This window comes from Cystoisospora suis, assembly GCF_002600585.1.
Source record: "Cystoisospora suis strain Wien I chromosome Unknown contig_426, whole genome shotgun sequence".
In the NCBI taxonomy this organism is placed as follows: domain Eukaryota; phylum Apicomplexa; class Conoidasida; order Eucoccidiorida; family Sarcocystidae; genus Cystoisospora; species Cystoisospora suis.
In genome coordinates this window covers 65,296-78,738 of record NW_027153227.1, presented here as the reverse complement: position 1 = coordinate 78,738, position 13,443 = coordinate 65,296, and the positions used below count along the sequence as shown (strand labels likewise).

The 13,443-nt window shown below is 49.2% G+C and overlaps 2 protein-coding genes across 2 annotated transcripts in view; one reads left to right on the top strand and one right to left on the bottom strand.

The window, feature by feature from the left end:
* The first annotated feature begins 32 nt into the window (after positions 1-32).
* Positions 33-4,529, top strand: CSUI_001078 (guanine nucleotide-binding protein). The gene is made up of 4 exons (XM_068061284.1): positions 33-326; positions 2,408-2,832; positions 3,164-3,409; positions 4,210-4,529. The coding sequence occupies exons 1-4, from the start codon at positions 206-208 to the stop codon at positions 4,387-4,389; spliced, it is 972 nt and encodes a 323-aa protein (XP_067926741.1). The 5' UTR covers positions 33-205; the 3' UTR covers positions 4,390-4,529.
* Positions 4,530-5,687: 1,158 nt separating this feature from the next.
* CSUI_001077 (lung seven transmembrane receptor) overlaps positions 5,688-13,443 on the bottom strand; it is a 14,041-nt gene continuing 6,285 nt past the window's right edge. Inside the window, exons 5-13 of the mRNA XM_068061283.1 lie at positions 12,593-12,801; positions 11,330-11,494; positions 10,641-10,711; positions 9,889-10,001; positions 8,873-8,950; positions 7,934-8,001; positions 7,100-7,259; positions 6,355-6,399; positions 5,688-5,801 (exon numbers count right to left, since the gene is read on the bottom strand). Coding sequence (XP_067926740.1) covers positions 5,733-5,801; positions 6,355-6,399; positions 7,100-7,259; positions 7,934-8,001; positions 8,873-8,950; positions 9,889-10,001; positions 10,641-10,711; positions 11,330-11,494; positions 12,593-12,801 — 978 coding nt within the window. The 3' untranslated portion in view covers positions 5,688-5,732. The remainder of the gene's footprint in view (positions 5,802-6,354; positions 6,400-7,099; positions 7,260-7,933; positions 8,002-8,872; positions 8,951-9,888; positions 10,002-10,640; positions 10,712-11,329; positions 11,495-12,592; positions 12,802-13,443) is intronic.

Below are 13,443 nucleotides of genomic sequence, written 5' to 3'. Positions count from 1 at the left end.
CTAGTTACTGGGCTCAAGCATACGAGCTTTGTGATGGTGAACAAAATGGTCGTGTTGTGGGGTGGCGTACCATTGAACGTGATGCCTACTGAGTGTACGGGGAGGAGGCTTTTCCCAAGGGAGACACCTTGATTTGTTTTCTGGGACTTCTCTTTTTTTCCTCCATCTACGTTTTGTGTTGTTCTTGCGGTGGCTTTCTGTCAATATGCTGTCCTCGGGAGAATCTCCGCTGGAGTTCAAGGGTGTTCTGGAGGGCCATACCGATTGTGTTACGGCCATCTCCACACCCTGTGTCAAGTCCAATACTATCGTCTCTTCTTCAAGAGGTAAGGACCGTCCGCGGCTCCGGAAATTCTCCTCGAATCGAAAAAGAGTAGATGCGGCCTTAATTCTTAGTGACAATGCAGAACCTGTGGCATCTTCACGCTTTGGGCTCCCGTCACGCGTTGTAGACCGACGGCTGCTTTCAGAACTNNGGGGCGTAGGGACGACTTCTTTGTTTTTTGACATAAATTTGTGGCAGTTTTTTTTTTCCGGGATGTAGTGACTCTCTTTGTCAGCCGGAGATTAGCACCTCCAACGTGTATTCCTGACGGTAACTCCCCGGTGTACGTTTGTTTCGCTTCATGCATGCTGGATGAATCCAGGTACAGGTCGATATTTGTGCGTTCTGTAGTAGCGGGTGTCCAGCCCGTAATCATCTTTGCACTTACCGTGATGCGAGGGATCCGGCACACGCGGCACATGGTTCTTGGTCTCATGGTGATGGAATTTCGTCAATTTCGGATAATGGTGAATGGTGTGTAGGCATTACGCATCCGAGCGCAAGTATTGGCAGCAGCCGACGCCAGTGGTCTTTGGGACCAGCTACCGAGGACTGGTGGGGACGCGGAATTCCCCATCACGTAGTGCATTTGTTTCCTTCGTGGTTGTCCGGGCGTTTCTTTTCGTCCGTTCTGGTTCCCTGCATATCCACGTTGTATGCTGACGTAGTGACTCACCTGCAACGTACTCGTGGCTACAACGGAACCGAAACAAATAGCTCATGCTTTCCCGCCTCTTCCATTCCTGTTGTCAGAATGGTTGAGGGGAGGTGTTGTACAGCACGATTGTGCGATTGAGAGTCCGCGCCCACGGACTCATCTTTTCTACCATTCGATCCGGAGACGGTTATTGTGTGCTATGGACGTCAGATTCGTTCTTCTAGCGTCAGGTGGTACCATTCAATGGAATCGAGCGCCAAACAGACGTGTCCGGTTTGTGCAGCTATAGGCGTGATCTCGTGTGCTGAGGACAACCTGCACGTGCCAATGCTTGTATGCCTGTTGCATCCCGCTCGATTCTTTCCTGTCCGCCTGGTTCCCAGCATATCCACGTTTTATGCTGATAAGTTCACCCAAAACATATGCGTGGCTACAACGGAACCGAAATAGATTAACTGGGGACGCTTTCTCGCTACTACTATTCTTTTGGAAAACTGGAATGGTTGAGGGGAAGTGTCTGCACAGGAGTCGTGTACTTTTCTACTGATACAGATTGATAACGTGCATATTATGTTGAGCTAGAGACCTTGTTTGTGCTGCGTGGCGAGACGTTTTGCGGTTGGGCCCAAATCCTACATTTGTCAGGGGGGTACGTGTGATGACTCCGGAAGATCCCAGCTCACTCGCAGGCTCCACGACAGGGCCGTTGCCGAGAGACCTTCCAAGAAGACTCATATGAGTCTTCCTGATTGTGATCCTGACACGCTGCATAAAGTGATTTCATGTTTTGTCAGTCTTGGCCATTTATGCGTGAAGCGCAGTCTTGCCTGTGACGAGTCATGCAAGAGGACTTTGCTGCGTTGCTTGCCTGTGGGCTATGTGATCTCTGGGGCTGTACCTCAGGGTCTATCTTGACTGACATCCTTTTCGAATGATGACTCCGGAAGATCCCAGCTCACTCGCAGGCCTTCGCAAGGGGGCCGTTGCCGAGAAATCTTCCAAGAAAACTCAGCGAGTTTTCCTGATCATGGTCCCTACTTGGACCCGTTGCAGTATCTGTGCTTGCGTACACCTGTGTATGGTCATAAAACTGTCACATGCGTGATCACATTGGGTTGAAGTGCTTGCTTGTGCCGTGATCACCGGTATGTGATGCTGAATGATGACCATGGAAGTTCCCAGCTCACTCGTAAGCCTCTTCTGGCTGATTCCGAGAAATCTTCCAAGGACGCTCACAGAGTTTCCCTGACCGCATCTGCTCCAGAGGTACAATAATGCTTTTATACATGTATGTGGGCGTGTGTCTTCATAGATGGACGCCCGGGTCGTGTTCCACGTGCAATCCACGGTTATGTCTGTCGCTGATGCGAAAAGGACAACCGTTGCGCATATCAGTGGGCACCTAGTTCTGTCTTTTTTTGCAGATCACAAGGTTATCGTGTGGAAACTGAACGACAGTCCAGATGATACAGGAAACGTCGGTTACGCGCGAAGAGCATTGACAGGACATTCTCAATGCGTTCAGGACGTTGTCATCAACAGCGATGCTCAGTTCGCACTTTCTGGTAGCTGGGATAAGACACTGAGACTGTGGGATTTGAATGTCGGTGTTACCGTTCGTTCCTTCAAAGGCCACGCGAGTGACGTGAACTCAGTCGCTTTCAGCCCGGATAACAGACAGATCGTTTCTGGTTCACGAGACCGCACGATCAAGCTATGGAACACCCTTGCTGAATGCAAGTACACTATCGTCGATGATCAGCACTACGACTGGGTCTCTTGTGTACGTTTCTCCCCGTCGGCTAGCAAGCCTCTCATCGTGTCCTGCGGCTGGGACAAACTTGTCAAGGTAAGACAGCCTATGTACGCAGGCATACGCACTGATCCTACTGAGGAACAGGAGAAACCGAGGGTTGTTTATGGTGTTCTTCAGTCTGGTAGCCCCCAGTGTGTTTAGCTCAACAAAACCAGAAGCGGGTACCCGGCGGACTTGCAATTGGGGTGTGCAGTGGGTGAATGCAAAGAGCACGCGGGTGCACCTCGACAGTGTTGCGTGCGGACATTTCAATGGTCGTGATTGAGATTTCTTGCAGTGTGGCTGTTGGTGCGTGATTCTTATGATCTTCGTGGTGAAGCGGAATGTGTAATGTGATTGGGATACGGTCTTGTGTTGCCCTTAGGTCTGGAGCTTGAGCGACTGCAAGCTGCGAACAAATCTCGTAGGGCACACCTCCGTCCTCTACACCGTGACCATCTCCCCAGATGGCTCTCTGTGCGCGTCAGGAGGCAAAGACGGGGTTGCCATGCTGTGGGATGTCAACGAGGGAAAGCACCTATACTCCCTAGACTCGAACTCCACTATCAATGCCCTTTGCTTCTCTCCTTGCAACTACTGGCTCTGCGCTGCCACTGACAAGTCTGTCAAGGTGAGTACTTTTTGTACCCTCGCAGCTGATGTCCTAGGACCCGTCTTCATTGTCGCCGTGCGTTGCCGGGGGTTGTTCGTGTCCGCTTGCCAGAAGCTGGCCGGTGTGTGTTCATGTTTGCTGGAACCTTTGTTTGCTTGGCACCAGTCAGATGAGCGGTCATCCCCTCAAAAGCTAGGAGCACAGAGGGGGGACGAGCGTTTCTCTTCTGCCGGGTTGCCGCTTCCGAGCGCTCTAGAGAAAGTTTGTTTGGTGTCAAGGCTTCATGAATGGACGAAGTGTGCAGTGTGTGGACAGTTTCTTTCTTCCTGGTAGTACGTGCTTGGTTTTGTTCCGAATGCGCTGTGCATCTAAGAGGACGTGACGCGTAGCAGGATCCGGATGAGAAATCATTCCTCGTATTGACGTCTTCGAGAGGCAGTTTTGACTGAAAGGAGTCAAATAGCCACTTGTTAAGACTTGAAAAAAACCAACTGTTGCTGATTATGTACTGCAAATCTAAGAAGGGCGTCCACGTGGCAGGATCAGGATGAGAAATCATTCCTCGTATTGATGTCTCCAAGGGGCACTTTTGACTGACAGTAGTCAAATAGCCACCTGTTAGGACTTGAAAAAACTCTCCTGTAGCTGATTTTGCATCCTGAAAAGGTGTCTCTGCGCGTCACCATAACCATACGGGGGCCTTGGGGGACAGTGGGGACCGCTCGAGATCGGAGCGATCCGACTCTTTCAGTCGTAGCTACTTGAATCAATCTCATCCTTAAGGTGTGTGTTCGTTTGTGCGTGCTTCGTCAATGCAGATCTGGGATTTGGAGAACAAGAACGTCCTTTCGGAAATCACTCCCGAGAAGACGAACCGCAGTGGCGCGCCGTGGTGCACCTCCTTGAACTGGTCACACGATGGGCGTACCTTGTTCGTGGGCACGTTCACTGGCACAATCAACGTGTATGAGGTTTCCCCGGACCAGGTCACCGCTTAAACTGTCCCAGCAAAGCAGTAGTACACGCTGAATTCCTCATCCACAGATTGTTTGAGCCAGCTGCGATCGTGCCGGGAGGGTCAGGAACTCCGGGACATTGTATGGGCGCCGTCTTGATCCAACAGACGATGAGAGGAGCTGAAGTCCGTGTAGGGTGCATATTCCAGTTTCCCGAGATATCAGAATGTGAGAGAAGGCAGGACTTGAGAGCCACACGCTTGTTAGGTTTGCGTTGGTCTGCGTGCTGTGTTTTCGAATCACGGTGTGTCTCTCGAGTGTGCTAGAGGCATACGGAGAAGACTGGCGGAGGAACTTGTTCTGGAATAATACTTTCGCTGTCCACTGCCAAAGTTACTTAGGAAGGGGGGGCGGCGTCGACCCGGTCTCTCTAAAGAAATGAGATTGGCACAGTGACGTCATCTTGATCCTGTGTGCTGGGACGGCTTCTTCGCCAGAGACCTCTGCAGAAGCAAGTGTCCGGGGGTGCGGGTTCCCTCAGTCTCAGGCTTGTGGGTAAGCCGGGGCCCAGAGGCCTAGTACGTAATGGCAAGCGAACGGCAGCAGAGGCAATTTAAACATGCATCGCCCTGCAGCCCACTTTGCAGGACTACCGGCAGAAGGCACACGCTGCGCATGCTGTGTGATTGCTTAGCAGACCTAACAGGTGCCCGGCGTGTCGAGTCCGATAAGATGCTACTCCAAAGCATAGGCAGTACACGCATAGCTGCAGCACCTCACTCGCCATAGTCGCCGAGCTGGGGTTTCTTCGCGAATCGAGACAGTCGCACCATGAAAGCACGCCAGAATCTCAGGAACTTTGGAATTTTTACTGTTGCTGAAAGCCGCTGCACGGCGGCAAGAGGAAGATATCCCGGAAACGAGAAAAAGTTCTGTTGGTTCGCCGGTACCGGACCGATTAGCCCGCCTAGGCGGGGACCAAACCGGACGAAAATGTGAATCTCTCTAGTCAACCACTCGTCAAACGCAGTCGCGAACTACTTGGTCCGCGAAGTACGCCTTGCTACAGTCCCGTGGGAAGAAGGTGTGCAAGAGCTTTTTTCGTCTGACTTGTTTCCCAGTAGTGAAACCCAGCATCAAACAGATTACTGAAAGAAACACTCAACAATCCATCGGGAAAACCTGGAAGTACACACTCGGAAGAGTCGCAGAACGGAAACTCCGAACCAAGTTCGTCCAGGAGTTTCTCGAGACCGTGTTTTGTCACACAAGCCAGAGTGTCCGCGTGATGAGCCGTAAGAAAAAACTGTTGTATGTCTGTCTACGCCATGGGAATTTGGAGCGACACTCCGTCCAGTCAGAAAAAAGCTCTTAAGTTTTCAATTTCATCCAGGCCATGCACTTGTCCCTGAAGATGCAGCACCAGTACCGGACGCGTTCTCCGGGGCGAAGTCCTGAGCAGAAACAGGAGGATCACTTCATTGTTACTCATGCCATATTCCCTGTAAGACCACTCCTCCTTTGCCGTACCAGTGAACCAACGTTTCTCTACTTCACAATAGCGTTCCGTCTCTTTTGCCCAGGATTTTCGAGCCACACCTGGTGTTCGGAACGTTTCCCTCCACCTCACCCTGCACAGTGCCCAGCCCTTCTGTTTGAGTTTTAATGTGCTTGTACGTTTGAAAGAAAACACGTAACACATCGATGCCGACACTCAAATCTTACACCCCTCACGAAGCGAGATTTCAACATTCATCTAACAACCCTTCACCACCGCGAGAACGAAACCTGTGTCTGCCTTGCTTTGTGACGCCACTAACCCTTTGATTCTATAGTTTGCCTCAGAGGAAACTTGCCTGTAAGAGGGGCGTACAATCTTAGCACAAGCAACTTTCAGCCTCCCGTTGTCTTCTCATGAATCTAACATTCGGTCCCTGTCACTGAACCTTGCTCGGAACGTACTCCACACCACCAGTCAGCAGAAAAACCGAGTGCACTGGAACCTACCCTGAAGACTCGCATGGCTCCAACAGGCCGAAATGCGTAGAGAAGCTGCACAGCGGCAAACAAACGATAAGACGGAACCTGTTTAATGCACATATTCTCCTTCTCGTATTTTTACTTTATACCGTACCACTTACGATGTCAAAGTGCGCAGACTCTGTATCGACTGGACACACATCACACACCAGTACCTACCTACGGGTACATCCAAAAAGCTACAGGCTCGTACGCACGACCGGAGGTTGACTCGCGATGGCTGTCAGCTGGAGAACCGAAGAGAGAGACAGTTCTATGACTCATCAAGACCTGCAGCACGCGCCCAGGTCGCTTCGGCACGTGAGCGTGATTCAAGAGTAACAATTGACACCTTGTTTGTAACAGAGGTCTTTCTAACGGATATCCTGACCTTATCATGTATACGCACACGGCGACCAAGCTCAAAAAAAGAGAGGTGCTGGGTGAGTGTGACTGCAGACAATTCTCCAGGCGTACGGGAAAAGGTGGCGAGGTGCGGGGCTTGCTGGATCTCGTAATTATACTGTGTTGGTTCCCTCGGAGACGCAGTTAGCTATCCGCCTTTCCCATGGTGGCTATTCCATAACGTACTAATCGCCTCCCTATTGAAACGTTTTTCGGCATCTACTTTTGAAACTGCACGAATACAGACTGCGGTGCACGTACACTTAGCGACTGGTGGTCAGGCCAGTATGGTTTGGTGTGGAACATCCGGAGGCTCAGGTTGGCTTACTCCAACATAGATGAGGTAGTCCATGAAGTTGTCAACAAAGACAAAGACCCATTCATCCCAAGACAGCAGCTGTTCGTACACTGGGTTCAGGAAGGTTAGTTTGAAGAACACTAAGCTGACTGGCTTCAAAAGGTAAAGAAAGAATATCCACCGGTAGGTCCTGCACGCAGACCGAGTACGACTCAACGGAGATATCGCTGAGGTTTGTACCAAAGCCAAGTGGTAGCCAAACGAATACCACGAGCCCGAGTACACAGGGAAGTTCAAGGAGTACCACTTTCAATAAATATGATAGACACCGAAAGAGCCGTTCATTTACACACAGAAACATAGACCCCGTCATTACACCACTGAGACTCCCTAATCTCTGGCTGCGTGCGATTCTCCGGAGCAGTGACTCTTGACCCCACAACAGAACAGCTGAAAGACAATGAAGATACCACAAGTGCTCCTTGCCCTGACCTAGTCTACGAATGAACAAAACAAAATCCCCCTACCATAACTATCTATCTAGCTAGAGACGGATCACGCAGACGGACACACGTGCATCTATACTCATGTGTCGTCATGGGACAGGTCGGAGAGACTTCCGAGAGAAGATGACCGCGCTGCACTGCTGAAGTGACAGCTTCTGTACGGCTCCAACATCAAACTGAGGAATCACAAGAGTTCATCGCTCGCGGCTGCGTACACTTCCTCACTCTGGCATCGAGTATCTCAGTACACGCAAGTAAGGGGCTGGTGTTGTAGTGTCAACGTTTCCAGAGTGACCGACCTCGATAGCAACGTCTCGGATGCATGGCTCTCTCTATCTCTTTCGGCCTCTTCACTTACTTGTACCCATCAAACTTATGATAGAGGTCGCCAGTCGCCGGACTTATAGTTGCATCTGCAATGTACGACTGCAGAAAGAAAGAATCACACACCATTCAAACAGACAAATGCTCCGATGTGTCTCCGTCCGCCGGGTCTCCGCAACTCAGCTCCCTACATCGTGAGCGCGCGCATGCGCACTTCCACACGTGTACACACAAAAAACGCACTAACTCTCTTTTGCTTGCACGACGAACTCCACTGAAAAAATGCAGTCCAGAAAAATGTCTAAGCCCCTCACTTCCTTCGCGTAGAAAGTAAGAAGGGTGAGAATGTCTCCGAAAGGTCAATCAGTCTTACGGAGCGAAATGAGCATGCCGTGCTCGTATAGAACCAGCACCGACTCGCACGAAATCTTGTAGGTTTGCCTCTAAAAATTCATCGGAGAAATGACCACAAGTACTATCTTTAGGCTTATCAACTCTCCCTAACTTCCGATCTATCTGGCAGATATCAATATAGTGGAGAAAGAGACGGCGGCTCTCAACTGACGTCTCTTTCGCGATGCATGCACGTATTCAACGAGGAAACAAATAGGTAGAAGAAGCCTTCCGTGGGATAGCGGAAAAGAGCTGAGTCTCTAACAACCTCTGGATCTGCTTGATACACACAGCACACAGCAATCATCCCAGCAGTTGCCGTACACTACAGTGGGATCGACTGAAAACACAGCTCCTAAAGTGTAAAAACGCGAACAGTTCTTTTTGATACAAAGATAGATACGTATGATACGTTAAAGAGCATACAGCTGAGGCCGTCTGCGAGGGAAAACAGACACATATATACTGCGGTGGCAGGCAAGCAACGCGTCGGTGAATGTGTCCTGACCTTTCCTATCACTGCGAGAGAAATGAAGCACAGAGCTGATAACGCCTTTCTTTTGAGACTTTGCGAACTCACATGGAGTAAAGCGAGATTGGCATTGATAGCCACTAACACGCAGATATACCCGAGTGCATGCAGAATATATCGCGTCCCCTACGCATAGAAGAAAAGAACAAATCAAACACAATTCTTCTCTGCTATGGCGTTTGCAAATCAGGGGGAAACATTCGAGAAAGCGGAAGTGACGACCATTCATTATTAGACACCGACGAGGTAACACGAGAATGCGATGAACATTAAGACGTCGTAGTCCACTTCATACACACGGTGTGCACCCGTGTGGACAGGAAGACACCAATGAAATGGAGGTGAGTAGCCAGAGGAAAGCACTGTTGAGTATGTGTACCTAGAGTAACAGTCGTGTCTTCCCATGGCTATTCGTACGTATAGATAATGACAGGAAAGAGGAAATCCGTGTTTTCCGCAGCCCAGGCCAAGATGTCTAAGCCTACCAGTCAGCCTACGCTACTCTCGATACCACTGCCGGATCTGTACTTGCTCGGAACGCATGAAAGTTTTCTTTTTACACCTGATCACGTCCATAGCTATTTCTTTCTTTCTTTCTTCGTACGATAAACGCAGGTTTGACTCATCGTTCATGCTCCATCGCAACAAACCATCTCAAGGGAAGAGGAGAAAATCACAAGAGGAGAGAGAAAACCCTGAATAGGGGCTCAGTGAAGTCACTTCCGAAGGGCCGGATAAAGGTCCAATATGGAAGGCATAGTCACAGAGACGGAGCCTCTTCGAAACTCTGCAAAGCTCTCCATTATTAGAGGGTGATTCCCTGTATAAGGACTATGACAGCGTATATGGACGGAGGAGAAGAGAAGCCTTCCTCAACGAGACACAATCACATGACCCTATGGATGGCAACGACACGAAGAGACCACCACTCCTACCATCGACTGCTGGAGAGAATAACGAAGAGTCGCTGAAGGGTCTAAGGCAAAAGAAAACAGGAGAGGTATAAAGATCTTCCACAAGAGACTCTCTGAAAGTTGCCACGAATGTGAAAAAACGGACTTTACCTGAAAACCTCCTAAAATGATTTCGAAGAGACCCAGGTAGAGAGAGATCACACACAGCCCTGTAACAAACTGGACTTCAATCCGGCTCAAATGCGAACGCAAAGTCTTCCATCCTGAGAAAGGAATGGGAGAAAGAAGAAAAAGAAAGGAAGACTTTTGCAGCAGCAAAAATAAAGTCATGTGATTAGTTGGGAGAACGAACACAATATGAAAACGGTACAGTCAACAAGTACGAGCAGGTCCGTTTGTGAAGCTGTGGAGAAACACTGGAGGGACAGAAGAGAAACAGCAAGACATATGAGCCCAGCGGAAATACGAGAAAGGTATATTTCAATCTGTCTGTGTGGCTACGCGGCTGGAAATACACCTACAGTATTAGGGACAACACTGTGCGGCTATAAACACTTCGACATGACTGGGTCAGCGAAGTACTCTGCAGCGGACAATGTTGAAGACAAGACACCACCGGATGGCGTAGTGACAGTCTCCGTCAAGGCTTGGGCCAACAGTATCCTTCACTCGCGGACAGAGGAAGAACGGCTATGAACGGCCTCTCCCCACCTTGGGTTGTTTTTGTCTTGAATGGGAAACGAAATACGAGTGTGGAAAGAGACCCGATAAGCACAACCTCTCTATCTATAACCACGAGGAGTCTTTCTACCTATGCGGCAGACCCTTGGAAAAATCTACTCCTCAGTAACGTGTCCCTTCTTCCGTCTGTTCTCTCAATCTTTAGTCACCAGCCCTCATACCAAGAGCAATCAGGATGAAAGTCATCAAAGCAATGATGTCGTGGATCTTCTGGAAGACCCGAGAAGTAAGCCTGATAAAAGAACAGCACACCCACTCGCACCGCGCGTCATATACACTCCTTCTTCCCTGAGGTACACTCCCTCCTAGAAAAACGACCTAAGGAGAGCTGCGGTCGACGAGTAGGTATGAACTAGCAAGGGAGCTCAATAGATCAAAGAATTGCCAAACTTGAAGCGTCTTTGCCAGAAGGACAGCGAAGATCGATCACGCATTGAGATGTCTATGGGATTCGCTCGAAGTAAAGAAAAGAAAAAAGCGAAAGAAGATGGGACAAAGAATAAGACTCTAACATTGGGCTGGGTGCATGCATGCCTCACCTGTGTGAGAAAAAAGGTCTTTGCTCACGAGAGATGTAGACACGAGCGAAAGTACACACAACACACTGTATGAATTCAAGACAAACCCCTGCATGCGGGCACGCACACATCAAAAGTCTCCCGTGGGTAAAGAAAGGCACAAAGACGCGTATCACACTTATACTGCAAGACCCTCCTCCCCAACTATGTGTACATCCACATCCGCGATGGGTGTCCGGAGATGGTATGTTTGGAATAACACGGAAGCCGCAAAGGAATGAAACTTGTTCAACATAAGCAACCTTTTGCTGAAACCCAACCTACGGACCCACCATAGTATAGGGCTTCGCATGCCATGTTGCTGTACATACACCGCTTGCCGCCAATCAAGACCAAAAGCGAGAGCCGAGAAGAGAAAATTGCCCAGCATCAAAAAGTGCACGGGACTCCACTTTCTCCGTCGAATGACCAGCATGCATGCTAGCATAGAAGCAACTCTGGAAAGAAGACTCGCGGAAGCACACTTCAACGAAAAAAGATGAATCGCCCGTCGAAGGTAGGCACATTGTCTTTCAGCATACCACTTACATACACACAAAAAATGAAGTCTTAGACAAAGCCTCTACTTGCAAGTCACACTGACACAACTACGTAGAAGTAGCTGTGGGGCGGATGACGAGTGAGAGGCAGCGTCAGCTAGAGATTAGTGATGCGCGTGAAATACTCATAGTTTCTAATTGAGGGAAGTTCACTGGAGAAAACATATTTGTCGCCTGCTGTTTGCGTGGAGCCTGTTCAGACTGAGTGAGCATACAGAGATGTACCCCAAAAGAAAAAAAGCAGATCCATTCCTATAAGGTTTACTCCGCATCTCTATCTGGAATATCTCACCCAAGACACGTATAGTCTCTCGATCCAGGTGAACTCTCCAAGCAAGCGAGAGAGACAACACATTCCTTCTCCACCAAAAAATTGTTCTCCACCAAAAGATTGTCTCCGCAGTGACAAAATGTGGCATCGAAAACCGAGAAGCTAGCTACGCATACAAGTAGCGTCGATGATCTTCGAATGCTTACTTACGTCCTGCTTCCCAAGTATACATTGTAGAGGCTGATTTCAAGGTGCCAGAACACATGTGATCTGTATATCTAAGGTGATGGGTCGTTTCTTGATCGAAGCTGCGATGAGTTACGAATACATTCCAGTGCGTAAAGATATACCTGTCTATGTATGAGGCTGAAAAGTTATTATGACAGCTTGCACAAAAGCACGCTAATATGTCTCCGATTGATAATATCAGCCACAGAACGGCTGTTGCAAGCGCGCTCGAACTCTTGATGACAAAGACGACATACGTTCACATACCAGCCTTTCTGCGGTAGAGTGAGCTTGTAAGAAACTACCCTATCACACGCGTACCCCAACTGCTTTCTGCTCGACCCGACGCTCAGATATTCCCCGGGAGAGAGCCCACTGCCAGACTTAAACATGCATACGTCAAGAGAACAACCGAAAGAAAAGAAGTCGATTTTGCTCGTGCACTGTGTTCAGAAGAGAATCGGAGTCACGGCTGCCCTGCCCTCTGCTTGACTTACGTAAGAAGATACAGAATCATAAGAGCGAAAAGTGTATTTGGAAGAGGTATTTGCTCAACGGAAAGCTGTTCACCATCAGGGTTCGTAAAGCTGACACTTCCTTTCAGGCGTAAGTCAAGCCCATCAGAATTCAATAGCATAACTGCATAGCGGTCTCGCTTTGGGACACGGACACGAACCCGCATGCGATTAGAAGTGAATGGTAAACGCTGTAGTAGAACGACAGGAAAAAAAGATAAATCAGCTAGTTTTCAGAACAGATCAACATCAACAGGCAACGCGAGCAGCAAGGGGAGGATACGAAGAGAAGAAATACCGCAAGAATGAACCGATCAATGTAGCCTGAACTGAATGCGGGCAACTCTCGTGCGTTGACTCTAGTGATATAGAGAAACCAGAGAGTAGAACGTTTGTTAGGAACATACGCATACATAGCTTAAGAGGATGAACACTCTTCCACTAAGGGAGGATTAAGGTCCCGTGCGAAGAAATGTGTATCGACGCATGCATTCGTGACAACGGACAAGGCCTTTGTGACTCTCCACAGAATTGAGTGGCGGTTTATATACACAGACTACGGTCACGTATACACATATGCATACACACATACACACACCACAAAACAACCACATGGACATTGTAAGCACGGGGGAAAACGCACTCTACCTTTATGTCTCCCTCCTTCAACGCCACCTCGTCAGCTGTGCGAAATCAACCTGCATGTTTGTCTTTGTCGTCTGGCTGGCTGCACTTCGACACCCTCGAAGCAGACGAACAGAAACATTTTACACTTGTCCTAGGTCTTCCGTACTATCATACAAGATCAACTGCCTGTCGAGCCCCCCCCCCCC

Bases quoted from the DNA above. Each gene is read 5' to 3' on its own strand.
- CSUI_001078 (XM_068061284.1), top strand. From the start codon at position 206: ATGCTGTCCTCGGGAGAATCTCCGCTGGAGTTCAAGGGTGTTCTGGAG. The intron at 2,833-3,163 runs GTAAGACAGCCT...TGTTGCCCTTAG, and splicing joins GCTGGGACAAACTTGTCAAG to GTCTGGAGCTTGAGCGACTG. The intron at 3,410-4,209 runs GTGAGTACTTTT...TCGTCAATGCAG, and splicing joins CCACTGACAAGTCTGTCAAG to ATCTGGGATTTGGAGAACAA.